At 30.3% G+C, this 19,649-nt stretch overlaps 4 protein-coding genes across 15 annotated transcripts; 2 read left to right on the forward strand and 2 right to left on the reverse strand.

Moving 5' to 3' along the window:
- Positions 1-1,008: 1,008 nt before the first annotated feature.
- On the reverse strand, positions 1,009-8,784 carry LOC114931439 (uncharacterized). 3 transcript variants are annotated; one of them, XM_085483799.1, is made up of 4 exons: positions 7,000-7,065; positions 5,053-6,691; positions 4,661-4,834; positions 1,009-4,162 (listed from the first exon to the last, which is right to left on the reverse strand). In XM_085483799.1, exons 3-4 carry the CDS (start codon positions 4,814-4,816, stop codon positions 1,370-1,372), a joined length of 2,949 nt encoding a protein of 982 aa, XP_085339925.1. In that variant the 5' UTR covers positions 4,817-4,834; positions 5,053-6,691; positions 7,000-7,065; the 3' UTR covers positions 1,009-1,369. The 3 variants fall into 3 exon arrangements, with proteins under 3 accessions (XP_085339925.1, XP_085339924.1, XP_029159303.1); XM_085483798.1 differs by having other exon boundaries at positions 4,953-6,691; XM_029303470.2 differs by lacking the exon at positions 5,053-6,691 and having other exon boundaries at positions 7,000-8,784.
- LOC114931441 (uncharacterized) lies at positions 8,562-11,205 on the forward strand. 3 transcript variants are annotated; one of them, XM_029303474.2, is made up of 3 exons: positions 8,562-8,692; positions 9,194-9,409; positions 9,708-11,205. In XM_029303474.2, exons 1-3 carry the CDS (start codon positions 8,620-8,622, stop codon positions 10,556-10,558), a joined length of 1,140 nt encoding a protein of 379 aa, XP_029159307.1. In that variant the 5' UTR covers positions 8,562-8,619; the 3' UTR covers positions 10,559-11,205. The 3 variants fall into 3 exon arrangements, with proteins under 3 accessions (XP_029159307.1, XP_029159310.1, XP_029159311.1); XM_029303477.2 differs by having other exon boundaries at positions 9,777-11,205; XM_029303478.2 differs by having other exon boundaries at positions 9,783-11,205.
- Positions 10,955-13,667, reverse strand: RpS24 (ribosomal protein S24). 4 transcript variants are annotated; one of them, XR_014924935.1, is made up of 5 exons: positions 13,494-13,523; positions 13,147-13,215; positions 12,701-13,024; positions 11,972-12,045; positions 10,955-11,066 (listed from the first exon to the last, which is right to left on the reverse strand). XR_014924935.1 is itself a non-coding variant. In XM_085483801.1 (4 exons), the coding sequence occupies exons 1-4, from the start codon at positions 13,521-13,523 to the stop codon at positions 11,064-11,066; spliced, it is 426 nt and encodes a 141-aa protein (XP_085339927.1). In that variant the 3' UTR covers positions 10,955-11,063. The 4 variants fall into 4 exon arrangements, 3 of the variants coding, with proteins under 3 accessions (XP_085339927.1, XP_029159374.1, XP_085339926.1); XM_085483801.1 differs by lacking the exon at positions 11,972-12,045; XM_029303541.1 differs by lacking the exons at positions 10,955-11,066; positions 11,972-12,045; positions 13,494-13,523 and adding an exon at positions 13,583-13,667 and having other exon boundaries at positions 12,668-13,024.
- Positions 13,668-14,256: 589 nt separating this feature from the next.
- Positions 14,257-19,276, forward strand: Droj2 (DnaJ heat shock protein family (Hsp40) member A4-like). 5 transcript variants are annotated; one of them, XM_029303536.2, is made up of 5 exons: positions 14,257-14,449; positions 16,296-16,476; positions 16,563-16,860; positions 16,935-17,274; positions 17,364-19,276. In XM_029303536.2, the coding sequence occupies exons 2-5, from the start codon at positions 16,345-16,347 to the stop codon at positions 17,791-17,793; spliced, it is 1,200 nt and encodes a 399-aa protein (XP_029159369.1). In that variant the 5' UTR covers positions 14,257-14,449; positions 16,296-16,344; the 3' UTR covers positions 17,794-19,276. The 5 variants fall into 5 exon arrangements, with proteins under 5 accessions (XP_029159369.1, XP_029159370.1, XP_029159373.1 ...); XM_029303537.2 differs by having other exon boundaries at positions 16,299-16,476; XM_029303540.2 differs by lacking the exon at positions 14,257-14,449 and adding an exon at positions 14,514-14,810 and having other exon boundaries at positions 16,299-16,476.
- The last annotated feature ends 373 nt before the right edge of the window (positions 19,277-19,649 follow it).

Here is a 19,649-nt window from a genome sequence, read left to right on the forward strand (position 1 = left end):
TCGCTCTTATCGCTGTTTATACTTTACTTGAATTATAAGATAAAAAGAAATGCAATATTGTTTATCAAGTGTCAGATTGTCCACAATTACATTACATGTAAGAATAATATTATTACAATGTACAAATTCGTAAATAAGATTTATTACGCTTAATAATTGATTTTAATATTATTAATTAGTTATATTAAATATAGCTCCATAAGCGAAATACGATACTTATCATATAATTACACCACATCATGAAAATAAAAATAAAACAGCTAAAATTTAACAATATATACATACTATAAAAGTACATACATGTTTAAGATATACAATATTGTTTAATGTACAAATATAATAAATAAAATTAACTTCACTATCACGCTATTATTACATATAACGTAATATAAAACTTACAATATAAAATTTGATGCAGATCTTAAAAAAGAATATATGTATATATAAAATAATGTGATATCTTTTACATACAAGATTATACTCTTTTGGTTTATTATGACTTTCACAAATAACACGTTTAAAAATGAACAATATACAAATAACACATTTTCTGTAAGGGTGTTGTTAAACAGGTTAATAACGATATTTTCTGTTGTCGCTTATTCATCTTCTTATCAATAATGAAAATATAATGTTAATATTAATATACATTTAATGGAAATATTATATACGTATGTTTTATTATTTTTTAATAAATGATAAAATATGTCATTTACAAGTAGATTCCTATACCCTTAATTCCTGTACAACTGTATATAAAATATTAGCATAGGTAAATCTAATTGAAAATATCATTTGTGTATATTATCATCTTATAGAACAATACCGGTAATTAAAAGATAACATAGAAGATATACTAAAAACAGCTTTAATTAATTCGATATAAAACAAACACGTTTGTAAGAAATTTATTTTAAGACAAAGAATTAGTTTGCAACATTTTTAAAGATATTAATATTACACAAACGATACAACAGACATGTAAGAATGTAGTAGAATGCGAAAATATCTGTTCATAAGCCGTTTATATATTGTATAGAACGTTATGGAACATATGACAAGTTACAGGTGCTTTCACATAGTATCACCCATGTCTTATACATTAAGATAATGAAACATGTGTGCATTTTTTATTTTACATGTATACGCATTAATTGATATAACGCGCATACATTGACTATATAATAAAATACGAATTTGATTATACACATATACATATATAATAAATTTAATTATAACGCATAAAAATTTCTTATCTCTACTAAATTTAAAACAATTCGAGATGCAAGATTTTTAATTTATGTCTGATATTAATTTTCGCATTACTCTATTTGATGTTTATACTACTATCTTTAAACAAAAAATATTTTTAATAATATGCTGCTATATTTCCATTTTTCATTCCTTGCATGCCACTATTACAGCCATCTACATTTGCATGTTTCTCGAGCTGTTTCTTAGTGAAGAAACGTGTACCACAGACATTACACTTTAATTTAGACTGTGTACCATGATGCATCATGGTGTGGAACTCTAAACCTGTCCTGTTAGAAAACAGCTTACCGCAAAAATAACAAGAATTAAGTTTATGTGTAGCCATATGAATGCGCAAACCTCGAATTTTTACAGTCTTTAAGCATATGGTACAAGTTTTTTGATAATCAGTCTTTGGATGTATTTTATAGTTATGATAGGAAAGATTCTTTTCATTCGTATAACTTTTTTTACATTTATGACAGGGAAAACCAAAACCTAAATGATAACCTTCATGTAAAGCTTTGACTCTAAAAGAAATTTTTTCATTACAAAATCTGCAAGACATATTGTTATGTTCCAAATGTATATGTTGTAATCGCGCTTTATCGTTCAAGAATTCTTCAATACATAAGTAACAATGATATGCATTACCAAAATGTTTGACTCTTATATGCTTATCATACTCATTGAAATTAGTTAATACATCTCCACAATAGAAACATAATAACTCTAATGAAAATTCATCAAATGGTTTTCCCACTTTAACAATACACTGATGATTATGGTATGAGTTAATTGTCTGAAACTCTTCATTACAATATCCACATAATGATAATGGATCAAATTTCGTCATACAAACCTCTGTTTTATCGTTCAAATTATCAAACTTTTTTTCAGTATTTCGACATCGTTTATTTGAAGACCGTAACTTTCTCTTATTTTCCTGATGAATTTTCCGACGTTTAATCTTGACATCTTCCTGGTGTATTTCCTGATCTTCAAACTGATTGTTTTTAAGACTATTATTTTCTAGAACGTTTTGACACATTTGTTTCAATGTGCGATTTTTATCAAGAACTTGTTCATTTCTTAAATTTTGTATATTATCTTGCTCCTTTAACATATATCTTTTATCATCTTGCGTAATAATTTGTTTTGATGTATTATTTTTATCAAATTCAATTTGTTCATCATCTTCAACATCAATAATTACATCTTCATCTGTAACATGTAACTTCAAAAAGCTATGATCTTTACTGTAATTAAATAATCCAGAATTATCTGGTCCTTCTCCTCGTTTAGTGAATAAATTAACAGACTCTTTGGTGCGATCAAATCTGTTAAATGTTGACAAATTGTTTTCTTTAAAATAAATTTCAGATTTTTTGAATTTATTTTCATTATTGTCTTTACCAACAATCTCATAAGAATTATTTAGCTTCTTTATCGTTATACTAATACCACTTCCAGAATCACTATTAATACTTGTAGCATGCTGCGATGTTGTATCTTCCTGTTTAAATAATTCACAGCTTTGTTTATGAATGAACAAAGTATGAGGATTTCGAAATAATCTTCCACATACACAAATAAATTCATTATTGTCTGTTTTTCTATTGTAGAGTGCTTGATTAATCTTGGAAACCTTTCTGTTGCGTTTAAATGTTTTACGCTTAGAGTTATTTAATTGTAAATCCTTATTGACACTATTGTTAATGTTGTTTGTAGTTGTATGACTTGATGTGGAAGATTGTAATAATTTGTAATTTTTATTAAATGGTGAATTAAGATATCTACATTTGACATTGTGAAAATTTTCTTTAGTTTCTCCACGAAAAATGTGATTCCGTTGATGTTTGTACAAACTACGATCACTTGCATATATTCCTAAACAAATGTCACATTTGTATGAGGTATCATTTACAGATGCGTGTTCCTGTGTTACTGCAGGCTTATGTCGAGTAAATACATACTCATTATTCTTTTTCTGACTTAACTTAGATCTCTTCTTTGCATTTGTATAAGAAAATGTATATTTTCGTTTTCTCTTAACTTGAGATGTTTTACGAGTATCAGCTTCATTATCCATTATGCGAAATCCATCTTGCGTATTCATCTTATTGTTAGCAGATTGTGGAGATTTCTTAGAGGATATATCTTCTAATGTAGCATTTTTATCTTTAGATGATGCTCCATTCTCAATCAATAATGAAGATTGTAGTTGTTCCACCACACTTGAAGAACCACCAATTTTATGATAATGAATTAAATGTTTTCTTAGAGATATTACTTTCTGTTGACATAATGTGCATTTGACAAACTTCCTTACTGTAGGTCGCGAAGCAACAGTTTCAGTATTAACAAGTTTTGTTTTTGCAGTAATTTTTCCATGTGGATCTTTGTCATTATTAGGATTTTCAAAATTATTACTTTCTTTATTAAGTAAAGTAACTGGATTACCATTGTCGATGTCCTTTTTGTTGGATAAATGTGAATTTTTTTTTACACCTTTACGTCTGACGTATGGAATAATAATCCCATGTACTCTTTCTGTATGGTTTCTTAAGGATCGCATTTCCATGTATTGCTTGCCACATGTAGTGCAAGGATATACTCTTTTTGTTCTTTGGACAGAAAATTTAAAAGGTATTGATGCTGTATTATAACTTCTCAATGTAGATTGGTTCTGTCTTCTATATGATACATGATGTTTAATTTTATTTGAATGTTGTACTTTTTCCTCTTTATCTTCTTCAGTGTCATCATTGATTTCTGCTGGTTTTTTAGTTTGAACAACCTTTATCAATTGTAATGTCTTCCAAATGTTGTCACATCTTTCTAACAAAACAATTGGATTTGTTATCGCTGGTATAGATATTGGAATGTGCAATGTTGAGAGATCAACCTATAATAAAATAAAATACATTATTTCCAAATACATAATTTTTCTAATATTAATATAAAATTAAATAAAGAAAACTCTTTTAGCAGATAGTTAAATTATAATTAAATTTATTTAAGTTAAATTATAATATAACAAAAAATATATACAAAACATATAATCAAAAGATAACCAATATAACCAAAAAATGTTATTTAAATTTCCCCAGTAAAAAAATTAATTACAATTAATTATTTATTTATTGAAAATCATTTATGCAATATCAGCTGTATTAATACAAAATATTTTATTTGATTAAAATGATTAATCAACACAATAAGAAAAGCGCGGCAAAATATAGGTTACCAATTTCGGCAAAAGTAGCTTTTTCAGGTATTCCTTTTTAAAGATATAATAAACACTTGTTAAAAATTAAATATATTTTGATTTTGATGCAACATACACGGTGTATAAAATTGCTCGATATAATAATACTTATTACATAAAATTCTCTCAACTTACAAACTCCGATGGGTCTTCATTAGTCGAATTCAGTATGCTGGAACATGGTTCTGGCTTGCAATGAATTTCGAAATCAATGGGAAGAGGAGGTGATAGTGACGGCGTCGTGTAATCAGTCACATCATTCTTGTCTCCGTGGATGCTGATGTCTGTCATTCCGAGACAGGGTACAATCTGTGAAGACACGTTTTGAGTTTTAGTATTCCAATAACTCGTTGGCACAATGTTGTCTATTCGCAACTCTTAGCCTTGCCAGAGCGTCTTTTTCCCATCTACTAAAAACTCTGCATACCCTTTTTCTCTACACTCTACACTATTCAACACTAGATTGCTATGAGAGCTTGCAATATCCCTTTGTTGCGTTACGATTCTCTATTGTTTTCTCCTCGTACCTACTCGTACTGTGTATATTCACATCCACAACGGACAAAGAGGGACGCATTTGTGCTGAACGTTTTAACCCGGCCCAACCTCAACCACTAGCATGATGGCCACTCGCGAACTGGTGATGCTGCTGAACAGTGCTGGATGCGGTACTGACCCAAAGGGCACCGATGCCATATAACATGATGCAGTAATAAAGCCTTCTTGCTTTGATAACACATACTTTTGTTCAGTTTATGCTTATTAAATTAAATATATTGCCTATAGCAAATATATTTAGGCTTTGATGAAGGAAGAAAGATAGGTACAACATGTGGAGTGTAGAATCAAAGTGCACAAACTGATCCAAATTAATAAGATATTAATTGATTAATCGTCATTCATATTGAATATTTTTTTATAATCACACAATTAGTTGTTTACAACGATCAATTAATTTCATTATTTATAAAAAAACTTTCTTTAATATCCCTAATTTCCATATATCCTGATATCGAGAGATTGTGACATAGTCAATAATTGTTAAATTTTATTAGAAAGAGATGGAAATTAAAATGTTATAATTATTGAAATTAGCAGAATGAGGTTTCCCTAAAAGTATAATTTCTGCATTCTTATATCACATTTTAATTGATAGATTCTACATTATCCTAAAGTCCAGATATCAAATTGTACGAACAAGTTAGCAAAATGTTGATGTAATAGAATTTTTTCAGGTTTTTGTTAGAAATTATTAATGGAATATCGAATAAAAAATTAAGATTATCATTCATGAAAATCATACGATTCGACATATGTGGTGAATCTTGGGTTTTTGTCAGTTGATAGTACACTACCAGTTATACATGCATGTTCCCAAACATTGATTTAAGAGAAGACACTTTATGCAGAGAAAAGAGGCGCTATAGTACGTAGACGTAGATAATCAATAAAGAATTTAACAAAAATACAATTCAATCTTATAAAGCTGTAGATATATTTCAATCTGTCCAAGGTAACTGTTAAGAACAATTTCAATCTGATTGACTTAATCCTTTATTAAAGCAATGTTTCTTATTCAGTTTCGTTTGTTATATAAATTGTATAATTAGATGAATTTTCCATAATTTGTTTAACAATGTTTAAAATCAAGCAGAATTTATTACTCGAAAATTTGCTTAAACAACATAGTTCCATGTTTCAGCTATGTTTAAGCTAGGCAATATATCGTTTAATAGTTATGTACTGTAAATATATATGTAAAAATTGCTAAAAATCTATCACAAAGTTTTATCATGAAATGCTATTAAATACTAATTAAAGGACCAGAGATATATCATCTTGTTTGATTTATAATACTGCCATATCAATATTAGTGGGATAAAACATAGGATAAGGTATTGATCATATCTGTAAGAACTTTGTAAATAATTTCTTCAAATGTACATCATCAAAAACACAAATAAATTATGTAAACGTTACAAATATTCTTACACACAAATCGTTATCTATTTTGTGACTAAAAAATATAGACATTAAAAAACATTTCAGTGGCAAATTTTTAAAAAGTGATGGGCGTTTACAGTTATTGTTCCGTCACTGTATGCTACTATGTGATTGGGTGATGCAGACTCGAGTATCTTGGACGAGTCCATGTTTGGAGATAAGCTAAAATTTTTGTAGAATTTTATATATATTCTATTTTATTTCTTATGTACTATTCGTATATGTATTAATATATAGACAGACTTTCTTTCCTGCGCAATACGATTTATTTATTGAAATGCAATCAGCTGTTATGTAACCATATAACATAACCCAACCACACACATATCCAAGTGTATTGCAGTTTGTACAAAACTTGCGATTCATAGGTATAATATGTATAATATATATAAAAATTATCGTCCTATCGATGCAATTCACTGTACTCTGTACTTATAATATATCTATAATTTATCATTAAAATCATTTACCTGATGCTTTGATGAACCACGATTGATTTGGTACGCTGCTGTATGACGCAGGCAGACTGCATCTGGATTCTGAATGAAGTGTCGTGTAGCGTCGGTGTCCATTGTCTTTGCAGCAGACTCATGCGCACTATAGAGAATTCTTAGACGCTAGACAATGCGTAGTTAAGTAAAAACAGTTTAAAAGACTTTAACATTCGAGAAATATAAAAGCAAAAGATAATAAGAGTTGCAAATGTAGCATTTTCAACCGCTCTGGATGAGTCTACTTTTGTATCTGGCATGGAGCAGACCAAATAGCTTTGTTTCAGCCAATTATGTTTGTAGGGCTAGTACCTGAAAAACTAGCGAGTCTAGAGTGCTAGGTCAAAGAATATAGACAAATATAGAAGCACGGTTTTTGGTAGCTCGGGCAAAGAATATAGATGATCTATATTCTTTGCTATTATGTTACAGCTGTTAGCAGTGCAGTATCATTTGTATTACCTTCGATATTGACAGTACTATTTGGTACTATTATTCTCTGGAATGCAAATGGCTGGGGTACTCACTATATACGCAAGTATCCCAGCTCGTGTAATCCCGGGGTACCGAGAACCGTGCTTCTATACTCATCTATATACTTTGGCTAGGTACTTCACCACCTAAAGTTTCCTATCGATAACAATGTACAAATGGTTGAGAAAAATGCATCTCTTCAAGTTCTAATTTCGGTCTTCCTTCTTGGAACTTTATGCTAATAAGTGCATCAACAATTCTGACAGAATAAATGAATTGTAAATTATATTTTATACCAACTAACATTCTACCGAACATGTTTCATAAGTATATTATATATATTATTGCGCTCAAATATACGCTTATATAATGCACCCCGGGGAATATTCGTAACTACTTGTATATAATTATTTTCCTAATTTACCTCATATCCATATAATTTATTCAAATTTGACATAAACTAAAGTTTAGCTGAACAATAATTATAAAAAAACCTGTATTTCTTATTGTGCTACGTATGTCAATTGTAAATCTTTTATAGAATATTATCAAATTGTTATTTTTCTTGGCTTGCATTGATAGAAGAATAACAATTTAGCACATATTAAATGCAATAATGTTTTTCTAACGTTAGATGCACGGACAAATGCATAATAAAAATGTATAAATTGTGTAAACTATAAGTTTTTAACAGTTCGCAATGCAATTACATTTGATAGCCCGTTTGAGGCTAGCCAGGTCCAACTTATGAGTAATCGCACATATAAGCGTATGTAATTTGTATTCATACGTAACATGATACAATAGCATGGTACTACAGCTGTTGGTTCGCGGAATAAGTGAGTGTCCCTCTTGCTGCACATCACGTGTTATGTATGAATTTGTTGGATTCCCCAGTATAAGTTATATATTATAGAAATAACGCGGAGGTCAACCGTGTAGATCAGGATCAGGACGAACAAGGCTGATGCTATTTAACGATATTATTGCAAGAATATAATTTGATTCCCGATAAAATTGTGATACTAACGAGATCGTCATGCTATGCAACTTCCGTCAGAGGACATATAAAGCCACACGCGCTTCTACCTGCACGCAGAGTGATGTTGTTTGTCCGGTTGCAAAATGCAATCACTTGGCGTATTGCTGTTGCTCCTCACCTGTCAACTCGCCACGCCGATACCAATTTTCGATAGAGGTTGTACATAGTGTAAACAATCGTTTACGTTAACTTGATTGTGTATAGGAGAAAACTGAAAAACCAGTGCAACATTAAGATAATCAATATTAATATTAAACATATTAAACGTAGATTAAGTCTCTGAATCTTTAAAATGATAGATTCAACCTTCTATACTCTTTCTTTCAATTATAATAAAAAGATAGTGATATAATTTCTAATAATAAAATTGTATCGTTGAGTGCATTCAAGTTGTTAACTAAAATTATTCAATATTTTTAATCGACACATTAAATTTGCAAGTATTAATAAGCTTCATAATTAATACAAAATACTTTTTAGTTTTCTACATCATGCCGTTTTGTTTTTAACATTATGAAAATTGGAAACGTTCCATGTTATAATGATTTGAAATTACTCTGTTTTTGTGTGTGCTTGTAGATACATGATAATTAATAAGAACCAATCCTGCTATTATAAAACTTTTGACAATCTATTCAATGCAAGCGTTTATCACAGATGGTACAGCTTTACATAGTGGACATCGATCAGCTGGATTCGGAGAAACAATACGAGATTGGTTCAGAATACTCAAGGATCGAATCGTGGGAAAATGGCAAGAGTGGTTTGGTAATGACGGTCCAACACCGACTTTTTCACCGCAGGATATTTTGAACATCGATAAAACTATAGGAAATAAAATACCGGGTTATCCAGGCTTATTCTTGGATTTGTGTAAGTATATATAATTTCAATCATGTTAAATTTCGAGTTAGAATATGTAGTGTTTCCTTTTAACTCATTACATCATAAGGCTGAAATTCACGTCGAGCTGAATGTTAAATCATGTGTTTATGCTTCGCTACGGAACATAATTGGAAGTATCGTGATTTCGACAGTCGTACAGGAAATGCAATTAACATCGCGTATAGTATCAATTCTTTCCTTAGATCTCTACAGTTGTACAGTTCCAAGCAATTTCTTGAGAAGACGATCTTGATTTAACATTCCTATTATCAATTTTTTATATTAGCTAGCATATCCTTGGACCCAAAACAAGATTGGGGTGTTCGAGTTGGTAACTGGTACATCATCCGGAAAGTTACAGGCAATAACTACAGTCCAGATAGCGATTCAGATGAGTGGGATATGAGACCTCTGATGCCAAATCTCCCATCGCCTCCCATGTTTGGAATCGATTGGACACCTAACGTACGTGAACTCGAGATTCCAGCAGTCACGCAACTTCCAACGACTAGGCCGATTGAATGGACTACACCAAGACAACAGACATCCCAAACTGTTGCACAGACTGAATCAATCTCAACTGAGTCTACTATAAATCTTGCTGAACCGAATCCACTTACCACTCAATCAACTGCAACTTCCGCAGAGCCGATTGCAACATCGACTGATGAAATTCTAACTTCTACTGAATCAATTGTAACAAACAGTGAATCAATTACGATATCTACCGAATCAACCTTAATATCTATGGAAACAACAACGGTTTTTATCGAATCAACTGTTTCGTCCACTGAATCTGTAGTAACTTCCACCGAATCTGCAATAACTACTTCCGAATCTGCAATGACTTCTTCCGAATCTGCGGTGACTTCTACTGAATCAATTATACCATCCAGTGAGACAATGTTGAATTCTACTGAATCAGTTGTAACATCTATCGAATCTACAATAACTGTCACTGAATCACCTGCGGCAACAACCGAAGAAACTGTAATTAGTACTACCACTGAATTACCTATAACATCTACCGAATTAATTTTACCTGTTCTCAATAAGAGAATAGAAGATAACGAGACTGTCAATACACGTTCTACAAAAAAGCCTCGTCCAGCATCTGCTGAAGTTATAATGTTTTAAAACTCGATTTCAAGATTACATTTATGAGATGATTCAATTTTGTTCACTTAATAAATATAAAAATGAGCCTATTGTGAATATACTTCAATGTAATTAATTTGAAAATATTAATATATGACAGGAAAAATTAATAGAAAAAAATAATTTTTTACTATACAAAAAAATTATTTCAAAATTGCTTAAATTTTAACATAAATTTAGTATGTATAAAAAGATATATAAGAAAAAATAAAATTTCACGATAGAGTCAGTCATTTGACGTGGAAATAATGTGTGATTTGGATTATTATTTTATAAGGATAATGACGCGTTCATTTAATATAGAAAACAGTATTTTACATTACTTTTTCTAATATAATTAAAATGCGACAATTCAATTTTTATCAAAAAGAATACTTATGTTCACTCCGCAAAATTTATTATAATTACAACTATATTCCATAGTACAATATTATAATAACTTTTACGTCGACGATGATTGAGGTCTTCATAATAGCTCGTGGTTTTACTGTAATATAAAAAAAAATATTTTGTGTCCAAATTAATAGAATATTTCATCTCTTATTTAAATTGTTTAACATGCATAGTAATAAACTTTTATATTTGTTAATATACATATTTAATAAACACACATTTTTCTGTAAAAATATGATATAGCATACATCTTTGAGTAACGCATAAATCATTAATTCAATAAAATAAACATGTTAATTAAATATTAAATATATAATACCCACTAGCATGGCATTAAATATAATTCTATATTAAAACACCTTATTCAAATATTAGTGATTTTTATAATTTTCTTTCATAGGATGCATATATGCATATAGAATGCATATGATACAAAATGTATCTTGAAATAAAATAAAATTTATTACTTTGTTAGAATTGTATACAACTATGTTATAATTGTAATTAATTTATATCAACATTTTTCTTTGTGTAAGAATAATTATAACATTCTAATTATTATTTTTTTTTAGAAAAGTTGTTTTTTATAATAAAAATTTAATGTTAATTTAATTTTTGATATTATAACACATTGAACGTAAATTTTGAATTAAGTAGATAGAACAAAATGCAAATACTACTGAATTTCTTTAAATCTACATAATGTATAGCACAATTGTTATCAACATTTAAAGCATAAGCAAATATGTTATTTTTATATAAAAATGTAATAATATATTAACACACTAGGCAGACATATACATTTCTATATATATCTCTATATATGTTATATAAGTGTGTGCACAAATGAAATATATTAGAATTATATGATTAGTGGTTCAACAAATAATTTACAATGATAAAATTATATATATCTATGAGTACCAAAAAATTATCAGTATGTTCATACAATTAGCAAAGAACAAAAGTATTTTGAAACTTAAAGATATGCATGCTAACCCTGATTAAGCAAAAAGATATTCCCTCTCCAGAAATATGTAGTGCAAATGATGATCATTTGTCTACTTCCTTCCCTAGAATGTGAATAATAAGTGTATACTACTATAGCATGCATAATAGATAGATCAGACCAAAGAAAATGTTATTTTTGAGAATTTGCCCATATGATTAATTATTATAAAATTATGTATGCTATTATTGTTTTATTTTTTTATATATATTTCTTCGATTATCATTCTTATAGTTCTTTAAATATTACACATTATATACAATTGTTTTGTGAGATGAATAAGAAACTATAATATCAATAAAAGTAACAAACTAATTTAACTTTAAAAATCTTGAATTTAAGTTTTTATATAAATATATGTGTAAATTTATCAATAAACTTATTTATTCAATATATTAGTAATTTCATGTAAAGAACATTTTATGAATATACCAATGAAAATATATTAATTTTCATTGAACATGATAATTGATCTATTAGGATTATTTGAATAAAAATTCCCATACCAGATAGAATATACAATTAAAGCCAAAGCTCCTGTCATTTGAAAAAATCATTGTTTCAACATGCATAAAGTAAGTTTTTATATCAAGATTTTTAATAAGAAAGAAAAAAAGAAGTATTTTTAAAATTATATATGCATATTCAAGTAAAAGAGCAAGACATATGCTTATACATAATATATATATATATATATTTTTTTACATTACTTTACTTACCTTTTTAGATGCAGCTCCTACTTTACTCTTCTTAGTACCTCTAACTTTCTTCATTCTGTTCTTGCGTTCTTTACGCTGTTTTCTGGTTTGCTTTTGTTTTTCAAAAAGACCATGCCTTGCTAACCTATATTTAGGTTCAAATTTCTTTGCAAAGTCCAAAGTGTCATAGATAAGAGCAAATCCAGTAGATTTACCACCGCCAAAATTAGTTTGAAAGCCAAAGACAAAGACAACATCAGGAGTTACTTTGTACATTTTGGCTAATTTTTCACGTATTTCGGTTTTACGAACCGATGGTTGACCAGGATGGATTACGTCCACGACCTATAAAGTGAAAGATGAATCCGTGTATAAATTTGTAATAAATATACATGTATTTGTACATACAATGCTTGCAATCCATATCTCAATTGGATGATAAAAATGTATATTGTTTATACACTCACCATTTGTTTACGGCATAAAAGCCGATTGGTCATGAACTTTCTCGTTCTAATGGTAGCGGTACCTTCAGTCTGTAATCAAAACATGACAATTAAGCAAATTAGGTTATTCATTGTTGAAAGTTTCATATATCTAGTTATATGAAAGAATTTTATATAAATTTTATCGACAAATAATGCAAAACGTTCTGACTAATGTAATTTTTTAAATTATTATTGAATAAGGCGGCTTAAAAGAAAAATTATAAGTAGCTAAATTCATGTATTAGGTTATGTATGTTCGGGCACATTTGCTATTAATATTGAATTTACAATCGGTACTTTTCAAACGTTATATACATGACATATACTTTATCGGACGTCATTATCAAATATTTCATTAAACATTAAACGTTTAATTAAATGATTACAACACAATTTTTCGATACAAACTACATACCATCTTGCTCGGCTAGCGTATCACTTAAGAAAAAGACACACACGGAAATGCGTTCCGCCATCTATGACAACATGACGTCATAGATCTCGACGCGCCTATTTTAAATAACACATACAAAATTTTATATTTAATTTTTATATTTTCGCTACGTTAAAAAATCCAGTATAATAAGATTTTCTTTTTTCTTGAATACTTTTTATATTTATTATTATATTGCATAAAAAACATTAATAAAGAAATAAATAAAATAAACCAACTTCTCTTATATATAATATTAATATATATTAAAACATATACATATATATATTAAAATACATAAATTAAATAATACATATATATAATAATTAAATATAATGTAATATAATGAAAATTAATACATTATTTAATTAAAATACATGAAAATATATTAAAATACTTATATATTATAATACAATTGACATTTATGAGACCGTGTTCTCAAAAATTGTTGATCAAATGTCAGAGATCGCGCAGGAAATAAATGCAGCTTTTTTACATCTACCAAAGAATAGAAATCATTCTTTTCCTTCATCGAATTTCAACGATTCGAACTATATTACCAGCAGCGCGCGCTCAAATCTTGTCGATTCCGAAAGAGACCACTGCCGTGTGCGTGGCGCCACCGTTGACGTCATGTCGGCAGCTGATTGGCGCTCGGCCGACGTTGAGCCATCGCTTCCCTAGGAAGTTTCGAGAACGGATACGAAGCAATATTGGTGGGAGACGTGGTCGTTCAGCGCAGTTCAGTTCTTCGTGAAACGTTATCGCTTAGATACGGTATAAAGAACGAACTTGGTGCGAAACGTGCGCGGTCATTCTCCATCGACTCCCGTCTCGCCGTTTACACAGGTAAGTCCTCGCGATAACTCTCGCGGATCTCGTGAATTTTTCATCAGGAGCTTTGACTACGACGACGACAACGACGCGAACCTGGCTGTCGGAGTCGCGCGATCGATCAGTGGCCTTTCGCGATTTTTCTTTCGGCTGGCGAGTCCTCGCACGAGGCGTAGACCCGACTAGAACTTTTCGGAGTCGCCATCGTTTACGGTCCCCCCTCGTGATTTCTTTCGATTTAGCCGCGTTAACAGTTTATTCCGAAACGGAGGGGGCTTGCAGCGGACGGCCGAAGGTTGCAACGATATATCTGCGTGCGAGCGTGAACGTTGAACATTACGAAACGTTACGAATCGTCGAAAGTCGAACGCGAAAGGCGAGTAACTATACATTATAATAACGGGCTCTACAGGAAAAAAATGGTGGATATCAGCAACTATTAGCATGCTTGCTAGTACTGTCTGACTCGTGTCAATTAATCAACGCGACGAAACATCCGGAGTGAAAGAGGGAGAGGGGAAGAAAAATTCGTTTATCATTCTCGCGCGCGAAGGCACACGTGTCTTTTTTATATAAATTGCATGTATTTAATCGTATATTTAATAGAATTCTCACGAGCTATTTAGCAATCGCTATGGACTTCGTTATAGAAATTTCGTTACTCAATTTGTACGCTCGATATTAGTTATACATTCGAAGAAGGGTCTAGAAAGTGTAAAGACGTCTCTTTGTTCGGGAGGCGACCACGACGTTGCGCCACGCCACAAATTCGTCTTTTAATTTCTTTCCGAATGCTAATCTATTTAATCGTATATTCTCAGTCTCACCATTTAGACGCCATTTTGAAACTCGCCAGTCCGCATGGACACGTTATATTCCTGAAATTTGCAGGCAAATTTTTCTTGTAAGCTTTGATATTCTTCTTCATATAAATGACGTAACAAAGTTTTTATACGATAATTTTAAAAATGAAACAATTATGTTTGAAATTAGGAAAGAAGAAATTAGCAATATTTTTGCAATATTTGTATTTTGATTTTTACATTTTCAATATTTTCATTCAATATAACAGAAACACAATTTAAAATTATTAAATTCCATTTTATCAGAGACTTGTGTTATTTATAAATTTATATACATTTAGAAATAAATTTGAATATGTGTGTGCTTCAAATGTGTTTAATTTTATTTAAGAAATAATTTTTGCTACTGTATCTAGTATATCTTAAATAATAGAACTTGAATCGCATGCTAAATATTCACAATTCACATAATTGATTCATGGCTATATTATGTACGTATGATCATGATCTGACTATATTTGAATTTGTATGTGTCATGCAAGCTTTGACGTAATTATATAACATTACAAAAAAGGGATGCATTTATCGAAAGACAGAGAGGAATATATGAATTAATTATAAACTAACATGGATGCATACTCGTGCAATTTTTGGTCATACATATGAATTATATCTTGTGTTGTTGCAATACTGAATTGTTGTCATCGATAATATGAATAGAGTATATACAGTCACAATTTATATAGAGTATATACAGTCGTCATACATAATAGTATATCATATTTCCATGATATTACTTTATTAATTGGTCATGGAACACTTGTGTAAATATAATTGTGATAACAATTTGACAATTAATTATGTGCATTTTATTATTATAAAAAAAAAAAATAAAAAAAAAAAAAAATACATATATGAAAAAAACAATATGTGTTTTAAGTATTTTTTTTAATAAAGAAAGTCATTTATCATTATATCAAACATAAAGTATTTAATATTATTAATGTTTAAAATAGGAGAATTTATTGCAATATAATATCTTTTTTTATTTTTATCAGCAGAAGCGAGGTTGTTAAAACAATAACTTGGTTTTAACACATCGTGAAAATGGTTAAGGAGACTACGTTTTATGACGTGTTGGGTGTTAAGCCTGGATGCACGCAAGAAGATTTGAAGAAGGCCTATAGAAAACTTGCTTTGAAATATCATCCTGACAAGAATCCTAACGAGGGCGAAAGGGTTTGTTTTTTAGTTTTCAATTTAAAATTTTTTTGCTAATTTGTGTGATAAAATTAAAAAATTATAAAATATTGTATATGTTTTAGTTTAAGCAAATTTCTCAAGCATATGAAGTATTATCAAATCCTGAGAAGAAGCGTATCTATGATCAAGGTGGAGAGCAAGCTTTGAAAGAAGGTGGTATGGGCAACAGTGGTTTCTCATCTCCTATGGATATCTTTGACATGTTCTTTGGTGGAGGATTTGGACGAGGTAGGGGAAGAGGTAGAGAGCGCAAGGGTCAAGATGTTATGCATCAATTATCAGTTTCCTTGGAAGAACTTTACAAGGGAACTGTGCGTAAACTTGCTCTGCAAAAGAATGTCATCTGTGAGAAATGTGAAGGTGAGCGTTATATAGAAATAGTAATTGTCTTTATTCGTAGAAAAGATAATTTTCAAACGTCATTTTCTGATGAGGTGTTGGTGGAAAGAAGGGTTCTGTTGAACAATGTACGACGTGTCATGGCTCTGGCCTGCAAGTACAAATTCAGCAATTAGGTCCGGGAATGTTGCAACACTTACAAACTATGTGTTCAGACTGTAAAGGTCAGGGTGAACGTATCAATCCTCGTGACCGTTGCAAGCATTGCAATGGAAGAAAGACCATTAGAGATAGGAAAATCTTGGAGGTCCATGTCGATCCAGGCATGGTAGATGGCCAAAAGATTGTTTTCACTGGTGAAGGTGATCAAGAACCGGATCTAGAACCTGGTGACATAGTTATTCTTCTTGAAGAAAAGGAACACGAAGTATTCAAGTTAGTACTATTACAATTGAATAATTTTATTGCACTTTATTAATATAATTAATCATTGTATTAATATGTTGCGATCAATTACTTTTCAGGCGTTCAAGAAATGATTTGATCATGCGGATGCAACTAGAATTAGTGGAAGCGTTATGTGGATTTCAGAAAGTTATCCGTACTTTGGATGGTAGAGATTTAGTGATAACTTCATTCCCTGGCACTGTAACAAAACACGGAGACTTGAAGTGCATCTTGAACGAGGGCATGCCGATTTATAAGGATCCGTTTACACACGGTAGGCTCATAATACAATTTATAGTCAATTTTCCGAAGAGCATAGAGCCGTCGGTTATTCCGACACTGGAGCAATGTCTACCAGCGAGAGAAGAGGTTATAATTCCGGACAATGCCGAGGAGTGCTTACTCACTGACTTAGATCCTGAGCAGGAGCAGAGGCGGAGAGATACAAGACAGGCGTACGAGGAGGACGAGGGGGGTCCATCGCGCGTACAATGTGCCACACATTAATTTGATTACATTAATCTTGTAATAAACATAGCCATTTCTTTCATTTCGAACTTTCTGTCCCATTCGCTCGATTTCGCGTATCGCGTTAAAGAAGGAAATAACATAGATGGATATATAGGAAAGCTATTCAATACGCAAAAATGAACTTGAAATAATTCATGTCCGGATACGCGCAGAACTGTGAATATATTACAGTTATTGATTCTTCAATCAGCTCCTTACGCGATAATTAGATTAGGTTGCAACTGAATAGATGGATTATCATCATTGTAATGAGAGATAAATCTTCATTATTATGTTGAAAGTAGATAAAAAATATATTTTAAATTCTGGGGAAACATCTCAGTGAAGTCCATCAGTTTTGCTTAAGTAGAGAATCATTAAAAGTATGTACTTATCATTACACAGTGGTAAGTAACTTTATTTAGCGATCTAACGTAATATTTTATGGTACAATCCTGAATTACAAGCTAATTACTATATGCAATACGTCATGTATCTTTTAAACATCATTATTATTCTTCACTATTTGACCAGTTATATCGCTCCAATAATCAGCAACTCAGCAGTGGCTGCTAAATAAAATTAGAGTTAAAATTTATATACATATATTTAGTTGAAATTTGTGAATTATCCATATATGCTTCTGGTTCTCCAAATATTAATAACAGCATTTGATCACTCCACACATTTTGAACGGTTTAAAAATTTTTATTTTTTACAGCTTTTTTTAGAACATATAAAAGTAATATTGAGATGTGTCAATCGATGTGTAAATGACAAATTTTTAAATATCTAGGTAAAGCTATGATATAACATCGATCGTATCAGAGATCTTCGAAGGGTAAAACATTATTCCATATTCATAGGATATTTAATTTTTTTCCAATCGTTTTTGTATACTGGCGTGAGACGATAATAACGGAAATATACAATTTTGTTTGCGAATAATGCAAATAAAATGGAGAATCAGGTTCCTGTGTGCGTGTGTATGTGTGGACGATTGCGCGTATTCGTAAACAGCTCTGTGCAATTATGTTATTGGATCTAGCAGCTCTTTTCTTTACATTAGCTCATGCTAAGATTTTATTGTATATCCTTATAATAAAATCGATGATTGTAAAATTAGGAAATTATGGAAATTCAAGAGTAAGGATCTTTTATATAACAATCATATATTTATTTCTATAAAAATTTATTCCGTTATTTTTACCGTAACTCCATCAACGCGCATGAACAAATGTTCTAGACAATTTTGAAATCCTATTGTACTATATTAAAGTAATATACTTTTGAAACATACCCCCTACATTCACATAATTTACTGTATACATGGTCGTGTACTCGCAGTTACTATAGTGAATTTTACTAAATAGCAACATATGTCTCTTGTAATCTTATTTATTATAGGAAAAATTGGTGATTGATTAGTACTTTTTTTTTGAACATCTTAAATAAATTCGAAACTGTACACTCTATAAAATATCGATTTTACGCTTTTGCGAGATCTATAACTCCTTGCTTTTTCATCGTATCCGAATATACTTTTGTCCCGTGCAATTTTCCTTAATTTCCTATATTAGTTCATTCTAAATTAACGAAAATTAATTGTACATGATATATTATGATGCTACATTATTTAATTCTTAGTGTTATTAGGCCCAGTTTAGTCTCTAATTTTAAGATGAGAAAATAATTCAACTCTAAATTAAGTTTTATAAGAAAAACGAGAATCTTGAATATCTTATTGTTTCATATACTTTATATATATATTGGCAAAAGAATAATGACCACAATATGAATAATCACAAGTGAGGATAAAAAAATTAACAAGTTAGAGTATGGAGTTACGTTTA

Source organism: Nylanderia fulva, unplaced genomic scaffold (genome assembly GCF_048542155.1).
Source record: "Nylanderia fulva isolate GAGA-0341 unplaced genomic scaffold, ASM4854215v1 Scaffold27, whole genome shotgun sequence".
NCBI classification, from domain to species: domain Eukaryota; kingdom Metazoa; phylum Arthropoda; class Insecta; order Hymenoptera; family Formicidae; genus Nylanderia; species Nylanderia fulva.

Coding starts and splice junctions, on each gene's coding strand:
- LOC114931439 (XM_029303470.2), bottom strand. CDS start 7,101: ATGGACACCGACGCTACACGACACTTCATTCAGAATCCAGATGCAGTC. Junction 4,835..6,999: donor GTGGTTCATCAAAGCATCAG/GTAAATGATTTT, acceptor GTGTCTTCACAG/ATTGTACCCTGTCTCGGAAT. Junction 4,163..4,660: donor ATGAAGACCCATCGGAGTTT/GTAAGTTGAGAG, acceptor ATTTTATTATAG/GTTGATCTCTCAACATTGCA.
- LOC114931441 (XM_029303474.2), top strand. CDS start 8,620: ATGCAATCACTTGGCGTATTGCTGTTGCTCCTCACCTGTCAACTCGCC. Junction 8,693..9,193: donor GATACCAATTTTCGATAGAG/GTTGTACATAGT, acceptor CGTTTATCACAG/ATGGTACAGCTTTACATAGT. Junction 9,410..9,707: donor AGGCTTATTCTTGGATTTGT/GTAAGTATATAT, acceptor TTTTTATATTAG/CTAGCATATCCTTGGACCCA.
- RpS24 (XM_085483800.1), bottom strand. CDS start 13,523: ATGAAATATTTGATAATGACGTCCGATAAA. Junction 13,216..13,493: donor TGATAATGACGTCCGATAAA/GTATATGTCATG, acceptor TTTTGATTACAG/ACTGAAGGTACCGCTACCAT. Junction 13,025..13,146: donor TTTTATGCCGTAAACAAATG/GTGAGTGTATAA, acceptor TTCACTTTATAG/GTCGTGGACGTAATCCATCC.
- Droj2 (XM_029303536.2), top strand. CDS start 16,345: ATGGTTAAGGAGACTACGTTTTATGACGTGTTGGGTGTTAAGCCTGGA. Junction 16,477..16,562: donor ATCCTAACGAGGGCGAAAGG/GTTTGTTTTTTA, acceptor TATATGTTTTAG/TTTAAGCAAATTTCTCAAGC. Junction 17,275..17,363: donor AAGGAACACGAAGTATTCAA/GTTAGTACTATT, acceptor ATTACTTTTCAG/GCGTTCAAGAAATGATTTGA.